The 26,884-nt window shown below is 49.5% G+C and overlaps 1 protein-coding gene across 3 annotated transcripts; it reads right to left on the bottom strand.

Moving 5' to 3' along the window:
* Window positions 1-517: 517 nt before the first annotated feature.
* Window positions 518-26,884, bottom strand: TMEM268 (transmembrane protein 268). Of its 3 annotated transcripts, XM_012768812.3 has the most exons (12): window positions 26,732-26,884; window positions 24,381-24,519; window positions 22,758-22,824; window positions 22,226-22,417; window positions 17,278-17,387; window positions 14,931-15,038; window positions 13,675-13,824; window positions 9,191-9,301; window positions 6,739-6,819; window positions 5,716-5,898; window positions 2,537-2,729; window positions 518-2,353 (listed from the first exon to the last, which is right to left on the bottom strand). In XM_012768812.3, the coding sequence occupies exons 4-11, from the start codon at window positions 22,335-22,337 to the stop codon at window positions 2,550-2,552; spliced, it is 1,035 nt and encodes a 344-aa protein (XP_012624266.2). In that variant the 5' UTR covers window positions 22,338-22,417; window positions 22,758-22,824; window positions 24,381-24,519; window positions 26,732-26,884; the 3' UTR covers window positions 518-2,353; window positions 2,537-2,549. The 3 variants fall into 3 exon arrangements, with proteins under 3 accessions (XP_012624266.2, XP_012624265.2, XP_075865096.1); XM_012768811.3 differs by having other exon boundaries at window positions 518-2,729; XM_076008981.1 differs by having other exon boundaries at window positions 518-2,729; window positions 26,777-26,884.

Below are 26,884 nucleotides of genomic sequence, written 5' to 3'. Positions count from 1 at the left end.
CCCATGGTGCTGAAATAACTGGGGTCTGACGCAGACTGAATAAACGTCAACTGTCAATGACCTACTACATCAACAAAAATCCATACTACTTCAAGCACCTACTGTATATAAGACAGTGAGAATTTTTTTTAAAAGCAACAGTTTATTAAGTTCTTACTCAAACTTGTAATTCAGAGCACTGAACATTGCGAGCACTGAACATTTTGTATAGCCTTTAATCCTCACAACAACCTGCCAGGTAGGTCCTCATCCCCATTCTACACAGGACTGAGACTCGATGGCAGGAAGCTCGCTGTGCCTAGTGGTGGAACCTGGGTTAGAATAAGTGCTCTGGAACCAGAGCAATGATGAAGAAAAACCCAGGCACAGATGCAGAGAAATGTACCCTGTGGGCACTTCTCGAATGACCACCCACCAGGTGAGGCCATTAGACATCCTAAAAGAAGGAAAAAGCAGGGAATAAGACATAAAAGGCTCTTTAAATAGACATTAACATTGAAAAACTGCTGCTCTGTCATTTAACAAATACGTTTTTATTCTCTGTTATTATACATACCACAGTTTGATGATGGGATGATAAATACAGGTTTCTATTGGTCACATTCACAGCCAGTATTTCCTCTGTGTCAGGTCAGAAAGACAGCGATCAATCACCTTGGTGAATAATTTCGTTGAGTAAAGCTGCCTTCAACCCTGACTAAAGATAGAAGCCTACAACAGCCACTTCTGGGGGGCTGGTCTACACACTATCTCTCTTCTCTGGCGCAGAGAAAGTGCGTACTCAGACGGGTCTCTTACATGGTGAGTCACTCGCATTATTACATTCATGTTCACCAGATCCATTTCATAAAGGAGTGAAGTGACACTAAGAGAGGTTAAGTGACTTAGCCAAGGTCACACGGCTAGCAAGCAGCAGACTGGGGACAAGAATCCAGTCTCCTGCTAGCTAGGCCAGTGTTCTGTCCAAGGGCACACCAGGCCTGGGACACCTTAGCCACCTTGGGGCTGTGGGACCTTTCTGCATGTAGATTAAGGCATAACAGACAGACAGAGGCCAAGAGCTAGGAGGGTGTAGAATAAATTGGAAATTCCCAGAACTTTGCTCCTGGAAGGGCCCTTAAGAATCATCCATTATGCACTCATTATATAGATGGGCAAATTGAGGACCAGACAAAGAAAGTAACTTGTCAAAAGCTGCACAGCTAGAAGTGGCAGATCAGGTCCATCCAGAACCCGGGTCCATCCCAATGTTATCATTCAACTGAGTTTGGAGAACAATTTGCAAAAGGTGTCATGGAGATGGCAAAATAATCCACAGGATTTTTTTTTTCCTTGGCAGGCTCAGGTCATGCACAAAAAGTATAAGGTACAGTCTCTATCCTTGAGGAGTTTACAGTCTAGCTAGAAAAACTAGCACGTACACAGGAAAATAGAATCAATAACACAGAACGTCAGTATAGGTGGCAGCTGTATCAAGAGTCAGAGAGCAGCAGGGCTGGCCATGCTGGAAGGCTTCCTGAGGAGGGGTAAGGAAAGCTGGGCTTTAAGGCATAAATAGGAGTCCAACAGATAGAAAGGAATAGGTATGTCAGACCAGGAAGGTGTTTCAACTTATAAAGCGGCTATGTGGGAGATGAAGCCAAAACTGTAGGTGAAGGTGGGTCTCGGGGGCTGGGGAGCCTTCCAAAGCCAGGTCGGCACTTTGGGACTTAGGCCTGTGGAACAACGGGTCTTCGGACTCGTTCAAGGGCCTCATCACAGAATTCCACAAGTGACTGATCACACTTCCTGCCAGGACAACATTAGCGTCAGAAAACACGAGTGTGGTTAGCCATCCTCAGCATAACCACGACCATAAGCATGCACGTGTTTGAGCAAAATAAATCTTCATGTCAAACAGGGTCAGCCTCTTCCAAATATTCACATTAACAGTTAGCTGCCTTTGTCTCTTTCTTCTACCTCCTGTCTTCTGTGGCCTGTGTGCCAGGTGCCACCGTTTTTCTTAAAATATGGGGGAGGAAAACATAAAAATGGAGAGAATTCTGAAACCGACTTATCTTCCTCAGATTGGAAAGAGGAAGTCTTACAATTTTAGACATCCGCCCAGGCAATGCCACAAAAGGGCAGCATCCTCTCTGGGCCTCAGTTTCTCCAACTGACATAAGGGGTTGGGGACAGAAGCATCATCTGAGACCAAGTTCCGGATGCATTGGTTTCCCCAGTTGCCATCTTCGTATCTCCTGGGCTTTCCGGACACTGGAAGGGATGGGAGACGGGCCCTTCTGTCCATGTCCCCGGGTTCTGAGCAGCACAGGGTAGCTTGGACTGGGACCAGCTCAGCGACCATCAGCTTCTGCAAAGGCCAGGGCGCAGCCGTTTTGTGCAGCGTCCCGCAGTGAGCACGGCACCCCTGTTGCTGGCGTGACTGACCCCCTTTGCAATGCCCCAGACGCTGCTCTCACCGGGGGCTCGCCACCGGCCGTGTCAGGCTCCTGAAGCCTCCCCCCACCTCTCGGTCTCAGAGGAAGATGAGTACCTTGGTCCCTAGGTCACCTGGCCAGGAACGGGCAGCACCCTGTGGCCAGGATGTGGGCTTCTATGAGCTGGCAGGGGCATGGAACCCTCGGAGAGTCAGTGTGTCGTGTCCCCCCCTCCTGGGGGAGCTGGGAGGTCACCAGGAGCCGGATGTAGTAGCCGCCAAACACTGCCAGCAGCTGCCGGGCCATTTCCTGGAAGAGGCAGGGAATCACAGTGAGGGCCACGGGAAGGCACCTCGAGGGGCGTGGGGCTCAAGCACGAGGGGAAGGCCATGCCGGGCTCTGGCCCCTGGACCCGGGAGAGATGCCCAGTGGAGGAGCCAGGCCAGGCCGGCACCTGTGGCTCTGGTGAGATGTCGCCTGGCTGAGAGCCCCAGCTCTGCACTGACTGGCTGTGGGGCTCCTACAGCCTCAGTTTACTCAACCCCAAGGTGGGTAACTAACTGCTGACTAGCAATCATAATATGCACAAAAGATACGCAGCCTCAAAGGAGTAGAGAAATTACCACTGATTTATACCTAGACAACCACATACACACACACACTTTTTCCACTTTCAAATGTCTAGAGGTCTGTAAAGTTCGTAAGGTCAAAGTGACTCAAAGAAAATCACTAGTTAAGTGGGGAGGGGACTATTCCCACCATAGGACGATAGCAGGATTCTTCAATGCATACCGGGTACCTGCTAGGTTTCTTTACGTAAGCACTCCTAATATATTAAAAGAGGTTGCTAAGCGGGCATGGTGGCTCACGCCTGTAATCCCAGCACTTTGGAAGGCCAAGGTGGGAAGATTGCTTGAGGTCAGGAGTTCGAGACCAGCCTGGGCAACATAGCAAGACCCTGTCTCTACAAAAAAAATAAAAAATAAAAAAATTAGCCAGGTGGGAGTGTGCACCTGTAGTCCCAGCTACTCAAGAGGCTGAGCCAGGAAGATCATTTGAGCCTGGGAATTGGAGGTTGCAGTGAGCTATGATCACACCACTGCACCCTAGTCTGGATGAGAGAGCAAAATCTTGTCTCAAAAGAAAAAAGATCAGATTTAATACATGTTCTTATGAACACATTTGGTCTCCAAGGTTCCATTCACTGATGTATCACTTGGGATTACATGGAAAATGCTTAAATTCCTTAAGCATGGTGTTGAAGGTCTTTCATAATATTTGTGTCCACTCTGAATGTAATAAAATAAGGTGTGGGAGACATCAAAGCCACGTGTGACTGTTTACTAATTAAGAACAGGCTTTAGGCCGGGCGCGGTGGCTCACGCCTGTAATCCTAGCACTCTGGGAGGCCGAGGTGGGCGGATTGCTCGAGGTCAGGAGTTTGAAACCAGCCTGAGCAAGAGCGAGACCCCGTCTCTACCATAAATAGAAAGAAATTAATTGGCCAACTAATATATATAGAAAAAATTAGCCGGGCATGGTGGCACACGCCTGTAGTCCCAGCTACTAGGGAGGCTGAGGCAGCAGGATTGCTTGAGCCCAGGAGTTTGAGGTTGCTGTGAGCTAGGCTGACGCCATGGCACTCACTCTAGCCTGGGCAACAAAGCAAGACTCTGTCTCAAAAAAGAAAAAAAAAAAGAACCGGCTTTAGAGTCAAAAAGGCCACAGTGGAATTTCAGCTTGCCCACACTGTGACTGACCCTGAGCAAGTCACTTCACCTTGTTGAGACTATTTCTTCATCAGCAAAATAGGGAAAATAGCAGCATGGACCTCACTGAGCTGGAGTGGGGGTTAAAGGAACAGATGGACAAGAAGCATTTAGCCCAGTACCCAGTGCTCAATAGATGTCATCAACATCACTCTCATAATTATTATTCACAAAGCAGAAACCCCACATGGTTCCTAGGATTGGCTTTTGTTTCCAATCGTCCTTTGTGCTAGAAAATATGAAAAATTTCAAATAGTTTACCACTCACTAACATAGATCAGTCTTCTCACCAATTTACTCTAAAATCGATAATGTAAGAAGCAAAGAACTGTAGCAAGAAAATTGGCCCATTTTAGCATCAGCAGGCCGGCTTCTGCCCTTGGCTTTGCCACATTTGCCCTTCCTCTGCGACCTTGGGCAAGTCAGCTGACCTCTTGGAACCGTATTAAGGAAGAGAAAATAATCCACACCCCAGAGGGTATGCTAAAGAATTTTATGCATGATAAAAAAATCTGTAGAAATGTAAAAGGTCATTATAACTCTCTCTCTGTCTTTCACAGACACTGGGTTCCTACTGAGATATGACGGTCCGCCCATGCTGAGACTTGGGCATCAGTTATATTTTCCCTAGCTAAATTATAAGGGCAGCTACTTTAAAAACATGTGCACACACACTTGATATTCATGACAGGAAATTGTATTGCTGTTGGTATGAATGAATTTGAAAAATAATTTAGAGGACCCATATTTAATGGGCTATTGCACATAAAGCCGGACTTGCATGTCGTAATAAAGTACGTGACCTTATGAATCTTTTCTGCTCTTTAAAAAATAGTCAATAGGATTCAAGTGAAGAGATTAATACATTTATCATTTTCTCTTTTAAATAGTCCTGTCTGCAGGCTTCCCACTCCCTACCAACGCAAAAGAAAAAGAAAGCCTGGGCTGGTGTGGACCTTGAATCCCCAAGCCTCTTGGCTGAAAAGGAAACCTAAGTGCTCTTCTGAAGTTCAAAAGGTCACCCCTCACTGCATCTCCCCTGATGGTGGGTCTGTCCTTGTGATAAGAAGAACGTAGCACGAGGCGCAAACCTCATTTGCAGATTTCTGGTCTACCAGTACCATAGCCACACCCATCAGACAGTCTGGATGGCGGGACCCAACAGAACGCTGGGGCTGGAAGAATTGGAATTCAACAGAGATACATACAAGATTCAAATATCCAACTGCAATTTAAGTAGATAGATTGTATAGATGAACAGATGATTCACTGACTTATTGATAAAGACCCGAATATCCATCAATATGTTCATGGTTAAGTAAGCTATGATCCATCAATATGCAACCAACTGTCCGATGCAACTATTATAAAGAATATGCAAGATATTAAAAAATGCAACAAAAATTCCAGTAAATATAAAATGATTCCTATAAACTATTTTTAAAAGTGTAGGGGGTGAAGAAAAAAAGACTGAAAACTACTGGGCTAGCGTTCTATGCTCTCTACCAACTCAGAGGGCCCATTACCTCCGGCTCAGCCTCAGGAACAAGCTGGTGAAGCTCAGTCTGCATCAGTGGTGTCTCTTGGGGACAAGGACTGCTGGGCAGGAGAGGAGCATCCTCCAAGTTCTCAGGCCCCTCCGCTGTCGCGGGGCTCACTCCTGTCTCCATGACAACACACAACTGGCTCAATCTGCTTCTCAGCAAGGACTGCAAAGGAAACAGAAGGGGCTTGAGTGTGTCCTAAATTGGGTGGTCTCTGGGAGGCTGAGTCACTGAGACCCAGCAGACGACAGATCCATCTACAGACACAGATGCTGACCTCAGAAGAATCTGGAACTGAACCACAGTGGTGAGATCACACAATTCCCTACAAGAGTACGGACCTTAATAGCTGCCAAATACTTTTCCTTCCACGCTCTCGCTTGCTCAGAGTAGCCTGGGAGCATGGCTATCTTTCCCCACACACTGCAGTGAAGGAACTGAGCTTAAAGGCCTTACCCAAGGCCATCCAGGAACTAACAAGCCAGGATCAGAGCTAAACCACAATCCTGACTTCCAGCCCCACTGTGGCCAGGGCCCAGGAAAGGCAGTTCCCAGGGAAGGAGACAGGAGGCCTGGCCTCCAAACCCGGCGTCACCGGCCAGCTCTGTGACCACAGGCAGGTGACAGGTCTTTCCAGAGCCTGTCTCCTCCTCTGTAGAATCACAGCAAGATCTCTCTCATCTTCTTCATAAATGTCAGAAAGATAACACTGTGAACAAGGGAAGGTCATCTAAACACATGATCCTTTTGGATCTGCCAGAATTTATTATTATTAAGAAATATACCCTCACTGTAGGAAATGGGGAAGATACAATTAGTTGAAAAGAAGCAGAAAAGCAACCATTCTTCCCCTAAGAAAAACAACCACTACTGCATGGGGGCATTCCTCCTTCCTTCCAAGTCACTTTCTTAAACATCTTTCCAACGTGGAGGTAATGCAACCTATACAACTTGGACTCCTGGTTTATTTTCGTTTTGTTTTGTTCTTCTCTTAAGATATCTTACCTCTTGGTTAGTCTTCATTTCTTGAACATGGTCAGACAAAAACTGCACACAGTTCTCCAGGTCGAAGTAGACAAACCAGAGCTGTGGGGAGAAGCAGCCATGACCGCGGTAGCCCAAAGCCAACCCTGCCTGGAACTGTCCCTCCCTGCAACCGCCCTCCACCTCTGTCTCCTCGCTGGAGGCCCAGCCTTCAGAGGCCCCACCAATCGTAGCCTGCTTTCCGGCAGGAATGTGAGATTCTTTTTTTTTTTTTTTTTTTTTTTTGAGTCAGAGTCTCACTCTGTTGCACATACTAGAGTGTCATGGTGTCAGCCTAGCTCACAGCAACCTCAAACCCCAAAAAACCTCAAAAACTCCTAGGCTCAGTCAATCCTCCTGCCCCAGCCTTTTGAGTAGCTGCTAGGCATGCGCTACCATGCCCAGCTAATTTTTTCTATATATATTTTTAGTTGGCCAGTTCATTTCTATTTTTAGTAGAGACGGGGGTCTCACTCTTGCTCAGGCTGGTTTCGAACTTCTGACCTTGAGTGATCCACCCACTTCGGCCTTCCAGAGTGATAGGATTACAGGCGTGAGCCACCGAGCCTGGCCAGGAATGTGCCATTCTGTTCTCTCCCAGAGTCCCATGCCACGACCATGCCATCATTTGTAGGGCTGGTAGAAAAATGGCTTTGTGCATACTTAGAACATGTCAAACCCTGTTCAGAATGGCTGTGCCCCATCCCCCCAAATCACTGAACACCCCAGACAGACTCCTAACCCTCCTGGACATCTGGGGGTTCCACCTGCAGCTACCGTCTTCATCCTCAGTGACTGGGGCACCTTTCTATCTGGAACTGAACGTGCAAATGAGAGAAACTCGCTGGGGCTGAGTCACCACTGCGGCCAGGTAATCAACTGGGGTGCTCCAGGGAAGGGGGGCGGGATCAGAAGTCCTCGCCCCGCCCTGGCTTCCCTTTCTGCCTGAACCTCGAGGGTCCCCGGAGCCAGGTGAAACTTGAAGAGGCTGAAACCCTCCTTGCTCACACGTTACAACACCTTGCGGGGACCACACCTGCCACACCTGACAGTGAAGTTCTGCGGGAAACTGGTGGTCCTTGTCTCACACCCCCACCCCATGGGCCACCTCCTCGGGACCCCAGACCTCCCTCTTCCCAGTGACTGACCCGTGAGACCCAAAGTCACATCACTCGTACCCACTCGTTTCTGTCTAGTCCCCAAAGGAGTATTTTCCAAATGGTTCTTTTAAAGCTTCTTACTATGAAAATCTCTAAACATACGCAAAAGTGGATGGCACAGACCCATCCTCCTGTCAACCGTTAGCACCTCACAGCCACTGCTGGTCCATCGATACCCTCACTCGTTACCCTTCCCAACACCTCCCGCACCACTGCCCAGCCCCCCTCTCCCCCCCATGAATCTGAATGTCCATTGTTCACTCGTCCGCCATCCACACATTCAACGGACACTTGGCCAGTCACTCCTGCGCCAACTGATAAAGGCTTGGAAATAAATGAGGGTAAAAAGGACCCCCTAGGCCGGGCGCGGTGACTCACACCTGTAATCCTAGCACTCTGGGAGGCCGAGGCAGGCAGATTGCTCGAGGTCGGGAGTCCGAAACCAGCCTGAGCAAGAGCGAGACCCCGTCTCTACTATAAATAGAAAGAAATTAATTGGCCAACTAATATATATAGAAAAAATTATCCGGGCATGGTGGCGCATGCCTGTAGTCCCAGCTACTCGGGAGGCTGAGGCAGGAGGATCACTTGAGCCCAGGAGTTTGAGGTTGCTGTGAGCTAGGCTGATGCCACGGCACTCACTCTAGCCTGGAAAACAGAGTGAGACTCTGTCTCAAAAAAAATAGAAAGAAAAGAAAAAAAAAGGACCCCCAGATTCCAAGAGCTCCCAGTCTTTGATGGCACACTTGAGCTGCCAGGAATCTTGTGATGCCACCTGCTTCACCCCGATTCTGACGCCGGGCACGATCGCCTCACACCCTGCCCTGCCTCAGGTGGAACAGCCCCACAAACACAGAACAGGGCCCGGCACGCAGCAGGCGCTCTTGTCAGGGGCTGTCCCCTTGCTCTAGGGCCAGAGCTGCTGGCTGTCTGGGCACCTGTCGTCCTCACCAGCCTGCGAGCTCTGCAGGACGGGGACCTCGCATGGGCCCCTCAGTGTCTTCAGTGCCCAACCGGGGGCTCAGCATGGAGGAGGCCCCATCTGTGTGCTGAATAAACGTCGCGCGAGCAGTGAGGCTTGGACATGACCTGAGCTTCCCTGCCAGCCCTGCCCCGCGGAGGTTCTAGGTCACCGGTTACTGCACAGAGGAGGCGTCTCCAGGAAGAGACATCGGAACGGGGAAGCAGGGAAGGGCTGCCGACCGCCGTCGCAGACTCCCAGAGACACTGCCAAAAGCAGGCCACCGAGAAGAGGTCACTCTGAGACACAGCACCTGGATCACGCTCTGGCATCCTTCCACCGTGTCCGTCACCCCCAGCAGCACCCGGTGTCTCAGGAGGGCTCCGTTGGCAGCCGCCAGCCTCAGGTCCGTGTTGGTGTTGGCCTGTAAGACAAACGCCAGGGAGCACCTGGGCCCTGGGCAACAGCCACACACCGTCCCAACCCTAGATGCCTCAGGACAATCCTGGCCCCCAGGACACCCCCATCTCCTCCCCTGTAAGATGGGGTGGAGGGTGCGGAACAGATCCAGCTGTGTCAGACCGTCCTGAGCCAAAGCTGGATCCTGGAGGAGACACAGCACGTCCCTCCCTGAGCCTTGTGGTCTCCAGCTGCGGAATCAAGGAGCGTCCCTGCCTCCTAGGAATGTGGTGAGACTTCATGGAGATCGTGCGTGAAGCACGCCACCTGCGCCTGGGACTCAGGCGGGTGCAGGAGCTATCTGTGGGAGGCAGGGGACCGGATGGGTTTGAGCATCTATTGCGTAAGGGAAGCCCCTGCTCCACCTAAAAAGCACCTACGTGAAAGAATCAGCCTCCTTCCCTCCCCACCCAAACCAAGGGAGGCCAGGGATTCAGCTGGCAAAGTGCATGCCGGCAGGCAGGGGAGGGAGCACGGAGGAAGGGTAGCGGGACCCCAGATGCTGGGCTGGGGAAGACAGCCCACGAGGACTTTCTGATGCAGTGAGAAGCAAACAGCCGATCAAGGACAACGGTTCTCAAAAGCAGCAGGACCACCAAAGGGAGCTTCTGGAAATGTGAAGAGGCCCTTTTGGTTGTCATGGGGATGGGACAGACAGTGCTGGCACTGAGTGGAAGACTGCCAGGGACACTACACACGTGCTTCCTGTGGAAGGTCATGTCCCACGAGAGACCATTCTGCAGTTGAAGAATGTCCCCTGGCCTCCTACCTGGACTCCAAATGCCCCGCTGGGCATGAATGAAGGTGAAAACTCTGCTCAGAGTTCTCTGATCAGCCAACCTAACTCCACTGCATATATATATACACCTAAAGTGAGTTGTTGCATGGGCTTAATATACACTGACTTTTCCAGGAATCTCACGACTATAAAAATCAAGGGATGATTATGTTTTGTTTCACCTAGAACTGTAGTGTGTGTTGTTCATCCTTTCAGAAACCCACAACACCAATAGTTCGATTCCTGACTCTGCCCCTCACTGCCTGTATAACCTTGGGCAAATCACTTCACATCTCCCTGCCTCCATCTCCTCACCCCCAAACTGGAGATAACGATGCACCCCTACCTCAGAGGGTTATAATAAGGGTCAAATGAATGAGTCCATGTAGAACATTTGGAAGAGTGAACACTTAATACATGTCAGCTAATAATATCATTGCAATGATAACAGTGAATTTAAGATCATTGTGTTTTCCATTGTACCATGTTGGCCACAAATATTTTTATTTTTTTTTTATTTTTTTTTAATTATTCTCTTCATTATTTTTTTTTTATTTTTTTCTCTTTAACATACTTCTGCAGAAGGAATACAAATATTTTTAGGAACTTCCCATATGCCCTAGCAAGGCATCTGTAGGAGACACAAGGTAGGGTCTTGCCTGCCTTTACAAACCTTCCAATCTTGAGAAAGGCTAGCAATGCACCAAAAAGGGAAAGTAAGGCAGTGTGTGCCAAATGCCGAGGCTCTCAAGGATGCTGGGTAACACAGGCAGGATGCTAACAGTAAGGATGATGATGATCAGTAAGGGGACCCGCATGGTCCTGAGTGACAAGGGAACCAGGAAGAAAGAGGTCCTGGGGCTGAGACCCAAAGGCAGACTTGAGGATTCTGTGTGGCCATGGCCCAGTTACCTAACCTCTCTGAGCTTCCGTTTCCCCACTGGCAAACAGAGTCAACTATCACAGTTAATACTTACAAAGCATGCACTTTACACCGGTACTGTTGTAAGTTCTTTGTGTGTATCAAGTCATTTAATTTTCACAATAACCCTAAGAGGGAGCTACAATTATTATCCCATTTTACAGATGAGGACATTGAGACCCTGAGAGGTTAAATAATAACTTACCCCAAGTGATAGAGCTAGCAAATAATGGCAGAGGTATCCTGCCTCCTTATAAGGTGGTTGTTGGACATAGACTTTGGGCCCCAAGCACAGAGTACACAGTAGGTACTCATTACATGGTGGCCATTATTAGGAAGGAGTGACGTCTTCTGAATGAGCAGACAGCGATGACGGCACTGCTGCTGTGGCCCTGGGGTCTCCATGCCAATCTCTGAGGAACGAGCCCGGGTCGTGCTCATCTCCAACCTGCGCCAAGCACGCTACCTGGTACTCACAGGGGCCTCATAAATTGCAGCTGAATAAAAGGAGGAAGAGCGAGGAGGAGGCAGAGAGCCAAAGCAGGGGCTCCCTGAACTGCATGAATCACATCTGCATCCTCGAAGCACCTGCCAGGTGCCACATTTTTTTTTTCTTTTTTTTTTTTTGCTTCTGCTAACACCACTTTGCTTTTGCCCCCTCTCTAAGACAAATTTCCTGCTGCAGGAGTCGCCAGCTCAAAATTTATATTTTACAGGCCAAACACAAAAGCCATGAACGCTCCAACAGACCCGAAGGGTGGCATATTTTGTCAGGCTCCTGGCAAAGCCCAACAAAGATCCTTGTTCAGAATGATTAAGCCATAAAGTTCCTTTTCATCCCTGTGAAGGAACTCAGGCACTAACTAGAATTCCTGCCCCAAACCCTGACTACAGTGCTCAATATCCTGCCCTCCCCTCCTGAGTCACACAAGAGCAGATTGTTTGCTAAGGCTCTCGGAGTCCAGAACTGTGCCGGGTACTGGGGACCAGTGGGACAGGGGCCTCCCAAGTAGCTGGAAAGACAGCGCAGGTGTGGCATGCAGAACAAAGATCCCCCAAAGATGTTTGAGTTCTAATTGTCAGAACCTGAGAATATGTTGTTACATGGCAAAGGGGAATTAAATTTGTAGGAGAAATTAATGTTGCTAATCAGCTGACCTTAAAATTAATAGATAATCTTGCATTATCCAGGTGGCCCAATGTAATCATGAGAGTCCACAAAAATGGAAGAAGGAGGCAAAAGGGTCAGAGAAGGAGGTGTGAGAAAGAGCGGACCTGCCACTGCTGGCTTGGATGGAGGAAGGGGCCACAAGCCAAGGAGTGCAGGGGCCCTCTGGGAGCTGGAAAAATCGAGCAAACAGATTCTCCCCCAGAGCCTCCCGGAAGGAACACAGCCCTGCCTTCACCCAGATCAGGGGTCCTCAAACTTTTTAAACAGGGGGCCAGTTCACTGTCCCTCAGACCATTGGAGAGTGCGCACTGTGGGCCCGGGACGAGTGGGCCACTAAGCAGGACAGGCAGTGGTGGTCAAAACACCTGGAGGGCCGGATAAATGTGCTAGGCAGCCCGCATGTGGCCCTCGGGCCGTAGTTTGAGGACACCTGACCTAGATCATAGCCCAGGGAACCTCATGTCTAACTTCTGACCTGCAGAACTGTGTAGTAATAAGTTTATGATGTTTTAAGCCACCGAGTTCCTGGTAATTTGTTAAAGCAGCCATAGAAAGCCAATACAGTATTGCCTGAGAACATGGCTTGGAATCTGGGTGTCCTGGCCCTGACCTGAGTCCAACTCTGCCATCTATTAGCAGCGCGGCCCTAGGCTGCTCCGCGACCCTTTCAGAGATTCCTCACCTAGAAAATGCATGTAACAGCATCTACCCAGAGATTTGCTGAAGGATCCATTGAATTAACGAATAAAGCCTTTAATAGACAACCTACTATTACTACATACGAAGTGCTCAATATGTAACCAAAGGCACTGAAGAAACAGGCTACCACCAGAACCATGCATTAAGCTGGGAAGTATCAACCTTCTTTCTGATTGTGATCAGGAATCAGAGGGCTCAGGCTTTGCACCCTGGCTCTGCCACTAACAGTGGGATCCAGGACAAGTTACCTAAACTCTCTGATCACCCACTGTCTGCACCAGAGGTTGTCGCCAGGATTAGAGACTGTCAGCAGAGCACCAGGTCAGCATCCGCCCATCACAAGAAGGATTAGTGGGAATCACTTCTCCCCATCCCTCAACCCCAGGCACCTTTTGCTGCAAGGGGGGCTCAGCAACCCCTCCTCGCTCACAGGGCTGTCGTGAGCATCCCAGGAGAGGCGGCGCGGGAAGGGGCTCAGTTAACTAAAGCACTGTAAGAATATTCGCTATTGGTGCCCTCCTCCCAGACACCCTCTCAAAACACAGCCTGCTTCTAGAAAAACAGGATTAGATAGAAAAAAAACAGAGAGGATTTAATCACAGGTGTGATTTGATTTCTTTTAGTCACTGGGCGTATATGGGCCAGTACATGAATTTTCATAGTTGGAGGAATTCTTCGAGGCAGGCAAAGAGAAAACTCTGACTTGGAGTCCTTGTGCCTGCACAGCCCTCCTGGAGGGAGCGTGGCAGGGGTCTCCGGACAACTCACCTTCCTCTGGTGTCTCTCGAACACAAGCAGGAGCATCAGGGTCAGGCTCACCGCGGCCAGGGTCACGAGCAGCACGCCCGCCCAGTGGTTCCCCAGGGCAAACATCTGGCTGGTGGAGTAGATGTTGGCCCACACCACCACGTAGAACACCTGTGAGCGGCCAGAGAGCGCACGGTCAGGAACACCAGTCCTCAAAAGGAGCAGCTCCACGCACGGGGACACCCTTTCCACACTCCTGACACCCTCCTTGGATTCCAACAGCTCCCAGGGCAAGCAGGGGACTGATGGGGACACCGGGTCTGGGAGAATGAGTGCGTGTTCCTTGTTTATAGGACAACGTAGATGAAGGGGTTAGGAGCTACTCCTAATCCTTGTTTACCTTGATTTCAAATGAAACAGAAAAAGGCAGGTGGCTCTAGAGTGAGATAAATTTGAGTCCGAAGCCCACACTGATCCTTCGGTTGCTATGTGGCTTTGGACAAATTATAACACCTCTGAGCCTCAGTGTCCTCATCTGTAAAATGGGGATTAACAATGCCTGCTTCTCTTAGCATATCCAGGGTAAAAAAATAAATAAAATAAAAATACCCACTTCATGGCATTGTTATAAGGGTTAACAAGTTAATATATGCAACAGCCCAGCACCTACTGGGAAATTAACAAATGCCGGGTCCCTTCTCCCTAGAAGTGGGATGTGGGAGTCAGGTGTGCTATGTGACCCTTTATATATACAAAACAGCCGCAAATCATAGCAGCTCAGAGCTCAGCTGAAACCAGACTGCCTGGGTTTGAATCCTGGCTCTGCTGTACATGCATGTATGTGTTTAGGTGTATCTACATGTAGGTGTGTATGTGTGTTTATACACACACATGCACATGTATACATATGCTACAGGTGAAATGAACCTGTGTCTTGAATACATGGGGAAACCAAGCCCCAAAGAGGGGAAAAGACTTACCCAAGGCCAGACACTGAATCCAGAGCTTCGGTGGGTCTGAGATCCCTAATCCCAAGCTCTGACCTGCCGCAGCAGACCCTGACTCCCACCCTTTATACAGGGGCCTGGTTACAACTCTCTCCCATAAGTTTCCTCTTAACCAAATCCAGGCCATGTGGCACTGCTCTTTCCCAGGCAGCCGTGTCACCAGCCCCCACTCCCCTCCCCGACATCAACCGGCTCCAGGACAGGATGCTGAACCCAGCAGGGCCGCCAGGGGCCAGGGCAGGGGCAGGGTGCGGGCCACACCCTCCTTACCACAGCAAAGGCCAGCCGCATGGGCCTCGAGTTGTAGATGATGTATCTTCTCACTTGGGGCTCCAAGAGGGCACTCTCGGCCAAGCTCCTGTACTGGTCGGCCGGGACCTGCTTGGGACCCGAGGGGAAGGGACCAATCAGCCAGAGGACAGGCTACTCCCCACCTCCTTCCTGCCTGCAAGCATGTCATTTCCAGTGCATGTGACTGTCATGTGGAAGGGGGATTAGGCACATTCCGGGACGTCCCCTGGGGCAGAATGAGGAGCTTGGAGCACTGAGTGGAAGTCGCAGGGTGCAGCCCTCAGCTCAGGAGAGAACAGGCATCATGGCATCCTGGAGAAGGAGCCGCCCAGCCTGAGACTCAGAACCCCACGGCCAGCACAGGGTAGCCTAGTGGTTAAGGCACTGGTGTCAACAGCCTGGGACCCAAACTCTGGCCCTGCCACTCACATGCTATGTGACCTGGAGCAAGTAACCCCACTCCTCTGAGCCTCAGTTTCCCCATCTGTAAGGTGAGGATAGTAAGAGTACCCCTCTTGTAGAGATGGGGTACACATTAAACAAGAAAATACACATATAGTGCTGGGCACAGGGCTGGGCCCTCAGTGAACACTCGATACTCAGGTGCTATTATCAATATCTATGAATACATGCAACAGCCAAGCTCAAAAAAATTATAATAAATAAAATTAAAAATAATAATAAAAAAAATAAATCTATAAATACAGACCAAAGCACTCACATCTTCCTGCCCAAACAAAAACGTCAATGTCTGTAGAGCATAAAGACCCTGCTAGAGTAGACCTAAGAAAGCAGAATTTAACCATCAAAAATGTATCTAGGAACATGGTGGAACAACATACATGTTGTTCACCAGCTAAAAAACTGCTCACCAGCTAAAAAACCCCAACCTAAAGGCAACTTTTTAAGAAATAGGTTCTTCCGCACAGAGGAAATGTGGAATAATAAACCAGTTTGTGCTGATATGGGGTTAGCAATGTCAATTGGGAACGTTTTCCTTCAATGGTGATAAAATGTTGTTCTAAACGATTCCGTATTCCGTTTTAAAGTAAATTCTAAAATCTTCAGGGTAGAATTAGTAGTGTATCTTCCCGATCCCTGATTAATCTTCCCTGGCTAACACAGAGAAGGCCTAATCTTGCTAGGGGGTTTTGAGAAGAGAGAAAAACATACCTGTAAGTGCTTCACAGCAATAAACAGCTACAATTTCCATTTCCTATTTGCTAGAGACAGAGCCAATGTTCCTCAAGCATTATTTCATTTGATTTTTTTTTTTTTTTGAGACAGAGTCTCGTTTTGTTGCCCAGGCTAGTGTGAGTGCCGTGGCGTCAGCCTAGCTCACAGCAACCTCAATCTCCTGGGCTCAAGCGATCCTCCTGCCTCAGCCTCCCGAGTAGCTGGGACTACAGGCATGTGCCACCATGCCCGGCTAATTTTTTCTCTATATATTAGTTGGGCAATTAATTTCTTTCTATTTATAGTAGAGACGGGGTCTCGCTCTCGCTCAGGCTGGTTTCGAACTCCCGACCTCGAGCAATCTGCCTGCCTCGGCCTCCCAGAATGCTAAGATTACAGGCGTGAGCCACCGCGCCCGGCCTATTTCATTTGATATTAACAGAAACCCTATTAATAATAGCTATGAATATTGTCCTCATTACAGATGATGAAACTGAGGCTCAGAGAGGTGAAGTCACCTACCCAAAGTCACACAATGAGTAGCAGAAGTGGATCTGCTTCCCGTTCTACGGGTCTGTGAAGTCTGTGCCTCGAATCACTGTTCTTAAAAAGGTATTCTTTCATTATCTAATGAACTCATGTGCATTTTCCTTTGCATATGCAGTTCCCTCTCCTAAAATGCCCTTCCTTGTGTCTACTCAGCACACTCCTATTTACGCTTCGAGACCCCAGATTAAGTATCTGCTCCTCTGCAAACCTCATATAACCACCAGCCCCACCCCAGGCAAGTTTATCATTTTCTCCTACAAATGTCTTTAATGCCTTGTGCGTTCCTCTGCTGCAGCACATCTATCCTGATGTCCGGATCTACCCAACACACATCCGTCTCCCCCAGTGGGACCCACGAGCATGTGTCCTGGCCACCTCTATGATGTTTAGCCAGTTAAGTGCCCAGCACAGAGTGGGCACCTAAACACATATTTGTTAAGTGGATGAATTAGGAAGAGAACAAAGTCCTAATTCACTTTCCTTATATACCCTCCTACAGCTAGCACAGAGTAAGTGCTTAATAAATACTTTGAGAATAACTGGATGAAAGGATAGGCAGACAGATGGATGGATGGGAAGAAAAACAGTAGTCAGCGCTCACCTGAATGCCCCAGGTCTGCAGCTGCTCTTCCGCAACTCCCAGATCGAAGGAGATGGGTGCACAGGTATTGTCGATCCGGAGAACTGTGAGGACCTGGCCATTGTGGAGCTCTGGAGGCAGACCAGAAACGTCATCTGGCTGAGTGGTAGCCACTTCGGATGAGCCCAGAGCTACCTGGACATGGCAGCCAACCCCCAATCCCCATGGGAGATTGGACTTGACCAGGAAGGCCCCAGGAGGCAGAACCGAGGCCAGAGCGAGGAGGCTCCTGGGTCCCAATCTGAGGCCACGTAAGGAAGAACTTCCCAAGAGAGAAGGCTGTCTCTGCCGAGAATGGGCGACAGTGAGTTCCTCATCTCAAGGGATATTTAAACGGAGACTGATCAACTAGCTTCCTTAAGGGGATGATGCACTAGACATTTGAGCACTGCAAAGAAAGCTCAACTAAATAACTTAAATCCCCAGTAGGCTCAGAGAGGCCGAGTAAGAGATAACTGGTTATGGCAGGCAGCACAGTAACACCCCTGCAAAGAGATCCACACGCTAATCCACTCCAGAACCTGTGAAGAGGCTGCCTTCCAAGGCAAAGGGGAATTAAGGTAGCAGATGGAATTAAGGTTGCTAATCAGATGGCCTTATAGAGAGATGGCCCTGCATTGTCTGGGTGGGCCACGTGTGATCACAGGATTCTTACATGTAGAGGAGAGAACAGAAGTAGAGGAAGCGGAAGAAAGACACAGCAAGGAAGGAAGAAAGGCACGGAGATCAGTAACATTGCTCGCTTTGACCCCGGAGGAAGGGGCCACGAGCCACGGCATGCGGGCTGCCTCGAGGAGCTGGAAAAGGAAAGGAAATGGATCCTCCCCAGAGACTCCAGAAAGGAACAGAGTCCTGCCAACACCTGGATTTTAGCTCGGGGAGACCAGTGCCAGACTTCTAACCCTCAGAACTGTGAGATAATAAATCTGTGGTTTTCAAGCCTCTATGTTATTTGTCATTTGTTGCAGCTGCAATGGAAAACTAATGCACTTACTGATAATCTCCCTAAGCATAGCTGCAACTCACTCAGCATTTCAAAAGCATAAATTCAGTCTTTATTCCTGCAAAAAGCACACATCAACCCACCGATCACAACAGCAACCAGAACTCCTGCCCTAGAGCAGTGGGATGGAGCCAGACCATGAGACCAGTGGAAAAGGTCTGGACTGAAATTTCCCCAAGTCCAGGGACAAATGGCAGCAACATGAAGCCAAACCTACTTGCCTTCAGTTCCAAGAACCTCTGGTCAAAAGGACTAAGATCTCCTTGCACCACAGTACAAGCCACTGGTCAGCAACCGGAGGTGGGGGCTGGGGTAGGGGCGATTCCAGCCCTGAGACTCTAGAATCCTGGTCCAGCCACGCACGGCTGAGGCCTGGCCACTGTGCCATGTTCTCTGTGGCTGCTGCTTAGCTGATGCGGCTGAAAGATTAAACCATAATTATGCTCTCTGCCAGCCCAAAGGTCCTGTCACCCCAGCCTAGCTCTGAGCAATACTGGAGTCTTCAAGGCCAAATGACTAGCTCTACCTTCCTGGGAACCCTGGCCCATCCAAGCATTCTCTCTCCCCCCGTACCCAATCCACCACTGAGTCCTGCCGACTGGGTCCACAAAACCTCTATCCATTCCATGCACCTCTCCCTTTACCCTCTGCAGTAGCCTCCTAACTAACCGGCTTCTCCAAACCGACTCTTTCTCCTACAATGCATTCTCTGCGCAGTGGCCACAGCACAAGTCAGACGACACCAGTGGCCCAAGTAAAACTTTCAACACCTTCTTGGTGCTTTGTGGTCAAAAACCATCCTTCTTACAACGCTCTTCCAGCCCTTAGGAGAACTAGCCTCCTGCCAGACTTGCCCTGAGACACTAGTTCTGTGTCTTTCCACACCAGCCCCCTTTGCTCTTTGAACACGTAGTGTTCTTCCCACCCCAGGGCCTTTGCATATGCCGTTCCCTCTCCCTAAACTGCTTCCACCAGCTTCACTCAGTTACAGCCTATGCATCTTTTGTACCCCAGTTCAATCAGTTTTCCCAGGCAGCACTCCCTGACATTTCAAACACTTAATGGATCAAATTCTTCTCCTGCACCTACCCATGACTACCTGCCCTTCTACCTTACACTTATTAAAGATGAATATACAACCTGCATGGAACTGGAGGCCATTCTTCCTAGTGAAGTATCACAAGAATGCAAAGCAAACACCACATGTACTTGATACTAAATTAGAACTACTCTATCAACAGGTATGCGCACATAGGGAAGTAAAACTCAACGGAAGTCAAGCAGGTGGGAGAGGGAAAGAGGGAATGGGTAAATTCACACCTAACAGGTACAATGCACACTAACTGGGTAAAGGGCGCACTTCTAACTTCGATTCAAACTGTACAACAGCAAATTATGTAACCAAAATGTTTGTGCCCCCATAAAATTCTGAAATTAAAAAAAAAAAAGATGAAAACATATGTATGCAATTACTTGAATAAAATCTATCCTCCCCACCAGACTATATACTCCCACACTGGACTGTTTGTCACTGAATCCCCTAAGTTGAGCTCAACGCCTAGCATACAGTAGGCACTAAATACATCTTTGATATATAAACGAATAAAGACAATAGGACTCTGGTCCCCAGCCCTGATAAGGTTCCTTTTTCATACCCTGGGGTACCATCTCTGATTTCAAGGGTTCCATAGAATTCTATGTCCTGCCAAAAGGAATTTTATTTTGCTCACTCGCTCGCTCTCTTCTCTCTCTCTCTCTCTCTCTCTCTCTCTCTCTCTCCCTGTTTTATTTTTCTTTTCTTTTTTTTTTTTTTTCTCCTTTTTTTTGGAAGAGGTGGGATTTGAAGACAGGGCAGTGAGGCACAGAAAGCGCCAGCTAGATAGCTTTGGGATTCACGCTGTAGCTCAGCCTCTCGCTAACAGGGTAAACACGTGGAAGCAACCTAAACCCCTGGGCCTGCTTCCTCCCTTAGAGAATGATCACATGGCTGCAGAGGACTTTCCAGCTAATTAAGACGATGAAAATAAAGTGCTCGGCACAAAATGGGTGCAGAATAACTGGTCTCGATTGCTGTCATAATTTCAACGCAAGCATGTCAGAACTCGAAAGTTAGAATCAAGCATCAGGGATTTCTTCGTATTTGTTTCTGCCCTCCCATACCTTCAGAAAGGATTTAAGGTAGCTTCACAGAAATAAAACATAAAAAGATAAAATTATAAAATTCAATTTAAAAATAAGCAAATGAGGAAAACTAGACAAAAAGGAAATAAAGGCAGACGGTAAGAAAGGCTCCGGCTATGGAGCCCTTACTCTGTGCCGGGCACTGAGCCTGGGCTTTGGTCGTGATTTCATTTAATCTTCCAGAGCCCTAAGTGGGGGACCATTAACAGGGAAAAGGAAACTGAGCCTTTGAAAAGAGAAGGAACTTGTCCAACATTATAACCACAGGGCAAATGAAAGGGAGAAAGAGACGCAAGATGGGAGAGCACGAAATGCAGGCAGTCATGCGGACAGGGTCCAGACCAGCTCTCCACGTCACAGCAAGAACCAACACCCCACACTGGACTCCAGGCATGGGGAATTCGAACCGTTCCCCCAGCCTGGCTCTTTGCACGTTAAGTGTTTGCCCCAGCAAACAGACCTTTCAGGATGTCTTTGTTTGCCCATCAAACCAAGAGTTCCTGCATTCTTGGCAATACTAGCTCTCATCTGCTCCTTAAAGTGAGAAAAGCAAGTCCTACGCTTGGAAATACTTGTTTTTACACCTAGGCCAAGAAAACCTACCAAATAAAAGAGTGTAAGGGGGGTGGGGGGTTCCTGGGGAGAACAGGGGGAGGAGTTTTCTACAAAAGAACAAGAACTGGCCTGCCAAAAATCAGTGGAGCAATGTCCTCAAAGTTCTGAAAGCAAAATTATTTCATTCCACTCTATTCTACTATTGTGTATATGTGTGTTATGTGTATACATATATATATGTTTCCTAATAATAGTAGTAATAAAAGGAACTTTTGCTTTTAAGCAGCCAAGTTTCAAATCCTCTAAGTAACCAGGCCACATTCCTGTGGACCTACACAATTCAGAGAACGTTTCCCCGTGAGCATCTACTATGGGCCAAGTCCTGTGCTAGGTACTGCAGATACAGGGATGAACAAGAAAACACAAGGCCCCTGCCCTCATGGAGCTTGCAATCTAGTGGGAAGCTGGATTTCAACACTTTATTACCTAAATAATTATTTATAGACTGTGATAAGTGCTGTAGGAAGAAAGAGGAATATAACAGAGTATCCTGGATTTCAACACTTTATTACCTAAATAATTATTTATAGACTGTGATAAGTGCTGTAGGAAGAAAGAGGAATGTAACAGAGTATCCTGACTCAGGCAGAGCCTCAGGAGGATTCTTCAAGAAGGGATATTGGAACTGAGCTCTGAAGGATGAATGGAAATTAAGCAGGAGAAAGGAGACAGGGAAAAAACAGAACAGGCAGAAGGAACAGCACATGCAAAGGTCCTGAGGCAGAAGAGCATGGCAAAGAACATTAACGCAGGACTTGCAAGCTGGTGAATGATGGATCTCCACGCTAAGCCCAGTGGGAAACACGAAAGCAGAAAGTGACAGTAGCTGCATATGCATTTTAAAAAGAATTCTGGCTGCCATGCAGAGAATGAATGGAAGAGAAAGCTAGAACAGGGGTCCAAGCAGAGAGTGATGGTGGCTTGATCGAAGGAGGTGGTGATAGAGAGAACCGGGTAGAAATGACAGAAGTAGCCTAGAGATGGATCCCAAGGACGCTCATCCTTATCTAAAGGAACTTCTGTGCCCTCCCCTCCCCAGCATCAAGCTACATGAGTCCAGCTCAGCAGGGGGAGGAGAGGGGCTAGAGGAACGAGGGGTCGTGACCTTACCTTGCCCCCAGCCAGGAGGGCTCGGGCTCGCTGCAGGCAGGGTGCCCCAGCCGGAGGAGGAGGTGGGCAAGGGGCCAGCCGCCCCTGGGTGCACCTGCGGTTCACAGGCCATGGCAGAGAGCGAGCTGAGCTTCTACTTCCCCTTCTCAGGGCTGTGGTTCATTCTGCAGCGGCCGCCTCAGCTTCACTTGCCTTCAGAAAACAGCACAAAAAAGAACTTCAGGTCTGGGCCTGGGCGGGCTGGGCTTCCCACGGCTCTCTCCAAGGCCAAAGTCGCCAAAGGCCAGGAAGAGCCACAGGGAGCCTTTTTGCTGACTTTGGTATTTCTGACCATGCTGAGAAAAACTCATGGAAGGAGGAGAAACTACAACCTCTCCCAAGGCCTAGACAGAGAACTTCCTTTCTGGTCTTGGGTCTTCTCCAGCTCAGCAGTGGCCACGGGCCCATGGGGAACTCAAGGGCTGACCAGGTCCCACTCCCAGGCACCTGGGATTTCCAGTTCCTTACTTAGGATGCCCCAGCTGCCACTCACCGAGAGAAAGAGTCACTACAGGGAGCCTTGTTGACACAAAGGATCTCAGATAGCTTCCCATAAGACACTGCAAAATACAAATTCAAAAAACCAGGTGGCAGAAAATATAAATCACACACACATAAAAAAAAAAAAGTGGCAACCACAAAGAACAGAAATACCCAGATACTTAGGCAATCAAGTTCCCCAGCAGAGGGGGCGGGGGTTTGTTTTCAACAATATGGACTCCAGACTCAGCTAACAAGCTGAGATGCCAGCTCTAACACCCCCTAGTTATACAAACTTGGGTAAGCATCACCTCTTCAAATCTCCTCCCCCAGAGGTGCAGCAAAGAAGTGAAGGATGACACATTTAGAGGACATACAGCAGCATCTAGAACAATGGACACACTCCATAAATATTAGCTCTTGTTTTACTCTTTGAGGTTTGACACAGTTCCCATGCCTGAGCCAAGAATTTGATTTTGAGCTTCCAGGTGGCCAAAGCTAAAATGGCAACGCTGGCTGTTATTAACAAGTTATTAACAAGGAGGAAAAAAAAAAAAAACAGTGATATGATGGGAGGAACAATGCATGCATCTTCCTGGCATTTAGTTCTGGAAGATCTTAGAAACGCTTCCAAAGCTTCCAGAGCTGGGTCATTGAGAGACACAGTAGGCTTCACCCTTAGTCACTTTCATCAGCAAAAGTAGTGATGCCCTTCATGAGTGTTTCCTGGATGAAAAACTGAGTCCCCAGCGCCACCCACTCTGGCTGCAACATGCACACTTGACTTCTGTTGACTTATGCCTGTGTGGGGGCTTGAGAATCACCCCTCACCGAGGAAAACCATACCTAAGTCCCCTGGGATGACCCAACAGCCCTGCCAACCATCTTGGTGAAAAGTCCACTAGAATCATCTTTTGCCGCCCTGGCTCTCAGTGTTGAAGACATGAAATGTCCAGTTGGCACACTGGACACATCTGCTTCATTCCAAGCTGGCCAGAGGGCTGACTGCCGCTGATCACGCCCCCTGAAGGGCCACTTGATCCCCAAGCCCTCACCACCTTCTGCTTCCCTGAAGACCAGCTGCAGAATTTGTGAGATCCAGCACAAAATGAAAACATGGGGCCTCTTATTCAAAAATAAGGAAGAATTTCAAAATGGCAACAGTAGAGCTTTGGACCAAATGGGGCGAAGGTGCCTCCCTAAGTAGGGGGCTCATTATGGGATGCAGGTTACGTGCACCTGCAGCTGGCTGACTTTAAGCTCCAGAAGGTCACTGCCCACTCCCAATCAAGAACATATAAAAGATGAGCCTTTAACAATTATCACACTCCCACTCTGTACCAGGCTCTAAGGCCAGCAAGCAGCAAAATAGTAGGAAAGACTGAAGACTTTAGAGGCGGAATGCCTGGTTTTGAATCTTCACTCAGCCAATCAAGGGACATAACAACCCAAACCTTGCTGTTCTACCTGTGAAATGGGGTGAGCAGCCCATCTGGTACAGCTGCTCGGGGCTGTAACAGAAGGAGAGGCAAGCGTGACTTCCGTACTCTGCTCATCATACAAGCTCCTTTCCCCGGTATGTTTTTCCTATCGCTCAGGAGAGAAAACGGAGGGTTAAAGATATGAAGTGACCTACCCAAGGCTGGGCGCCTATCAGCTGTGGAGCCAGGAGATGAACCCAGGCCATCTGGCTCCAAGGTCCAAGCCCATGATTTCCATGCCCTTGTACCTCTGGACTCTGGCCTGGCTTTCTCTGAGCTTGCGTCTGAAACCACCTTTTAAAAAAGAGAGAAAGAATATCAGACAAAGAAGATTGCATTCCCCAGGCAAGATCTAGCAACAAATTCCAGTGGCCCTGAGATGCTACACTGGGGAGAGCAGGACCCTCTCCTCCCTACCTAGGCCAAGGACTGGCCCATGGAGGGCCCTCCTAAATACACTGAGATTTGCCAGTCAATCTTACCGTGCCTCACTTCCTTCCTCCTACCTTGTGCTCCCAAGAGGCATGAAAGCAACAAATACAGCCACAAACGTGTATGCCCTGCACTTGATGATCACTGAAGCCCTTCCCTACTTCCTCAGATCAGCTCCTAGGCCTAAGAGGCAGATGTAGTCCTTAGGTCCACATTCCAGACAAGGAATCCAGGGACCTCAGGTCCACATTCCAGACAAAGAATCCAGGGATGCTGTAGCTAGGAGTCTGCAACCCAGAGACAGTAGTGGGGTCTCGAAAAGGCCTGGAGAACCCAGAAGCCAGGAAGGACCACGCACAAGCTGCAGCTGCACAGGTATCCCTGCAGACTACACTCCATTTAATTGCTAAATCTCAACATGAGGCTTTGTCTTTGCCAGGAAATCACAGGACCCTGATTGGTCCCATCAGCCTCCCACAAAGTTCTAATTGGCAGACTTCATTCATTCACCTGGAGGCTGTTTCCTGTACGGACTAGAAGTTGCCTGCCTGGTCCTGCCACTTCCCACCTGTGTGGCCTTGAGCAAGTGAGCGCGCTCTGCCTCAGTTTCCTTACACATACGTGGGGATAATGATGGTCACTTCAGGTTGTTGTGAGGTTTAAAGACCTCACGCATGTAAATCACTCAGAACAGCACTGGGCAAACAGGAATCACTGAAGGAACATAGCTGTCATTATTTTTAACCCGCAGATGTTCCCTAAGAACCTTCCAGGGCCTGGCCCTGTGCTTTCTTGACTATGAAACCAGAAATAAGACCTAAAGTCCCTGCTCAGCCCTCCCTCCTGGAGATCACCATCTGGTGGGGAAGAAACTCTTAGAAAGAGAAATATGGAACAGAAAATTACAAAACAAGGCAGTAAGAGGGAGCACCTAGGGGTGGGGGAAGGGTTCTTCAGGAGGCTTCCTGGAGGAAGGAGGCCCCTCAGATTGGCAAAAGTGGAGGTGAGTGAAGCCAGTGCCAAGAAGGGGTGCAGACCAGAGGCCAGGATGGGCCCAGCAGGGCAGCTGGCGCTGCACACCCCCAGCCTGTAGGCTCACCGCATAGCTCCTCATCCACCCTGAGGCTGCAGAAGGTAGGAGGTTGGCAAGACCCCAAGGTCCTGACACCCCCCTATCCCACCCCCTCATCCAGCTCAGCCCTGTACCAGCTCTAGGGCAACAACAGAGAGCGAGAGAGACACCAGGGTGGAGGCAGAGCAGAGCGAGCACAGCGTGGAGGACCCTGCAACTAACTGGTCATGGGCTGCCTGGAGTTCCCTTTGCTGATTCTGCATTTTAACCAGACCTTCCAGTTACCCTCTTGCACAAGTTCACCTCCCCTTTCGCAGCTAGTGGAAAGGGAAGTACCCCTAGTCCTGTGGAGCAAAGGTCTCCATCTCTGCAGCCTCCCAGGAACTAACTGCGAGCATCACTGAGATTCATCAGAGAGAGAGAGAGAGAGAGAGAGAGAGAGAGAGAGAGAGAGAGAGAGACTGCTGGTTCCCTAAATCAGGTTTTGTTTTTCTTTGTTAAACTGGAAACCCAACAGGAGACCATGAGAGTGCCTGTTATAGACGTTTGGGTGGACAAGCCTTGAGCGACAATGAGCCCAAGCTCTCTCTATTTTACAGACGAGGACAGTAAGACCCAGGAAAGAAAGTGAACTATCCAAGGTCAAGAAGCCAGTCCTGGAAGGGAGCCAGAACTGAAAGCCGGCTCCTACAGGCCCGGCAAGTCCCACCATACAGGGTCTTAGCCTTAGGCAGCTGTCCTGCCCCACTCTCTGCCCTCAGGTCCCGTCCAGGTCTGCAGCCGGGGTGGGGGTGGGGGCGGTCTCCCTCCCCCCAGCAATCACCGGCCCTGCCCCGGCCGCGGGCCCCAAGAGGCGCCTGAGAGCGGCTCCCACGCCCGACACGCGGGGGCTGGGGGGTCCCGGGCGCACGGAGGGGCCCGCGGCGCCCACCCCGGGCAGTGGGCCCAAATGCGGGCCGACGCGGAGGCGGCCGGGCGGCCCCGGAGCCCCGCGGCACCCACCTGGGATCGCGGGCACACGGGCGCGCGCCCGGGCCGCGCACTCACCGCCCGCGCCGCCGCCGCCGCCGCCGCCAACGCCGCCCGGGGACGCGGGAAGTCGGGGCCTCCGCGCGCCCCTCCGCGCCGCAGCCTGGGGCGCCGCCGCCCCGCGCC

This window comes from Microcebus murinus, chromosome 12, assembly GCF_040939455.1.
Source record: "Microcebus murinus isolate Inina chromosome 12, M.murinus_Inina_mat1.0, whole genome shotgun sequence".
NCBI lineage: Eukaryota > Metazoa > Chordata > Mammalia > Primates > Cheirogaleidae > Microcebus > Microcebus murinus.
This window is presented reverse-complemented; position numbering and strand designations above follow the sequence as displayed.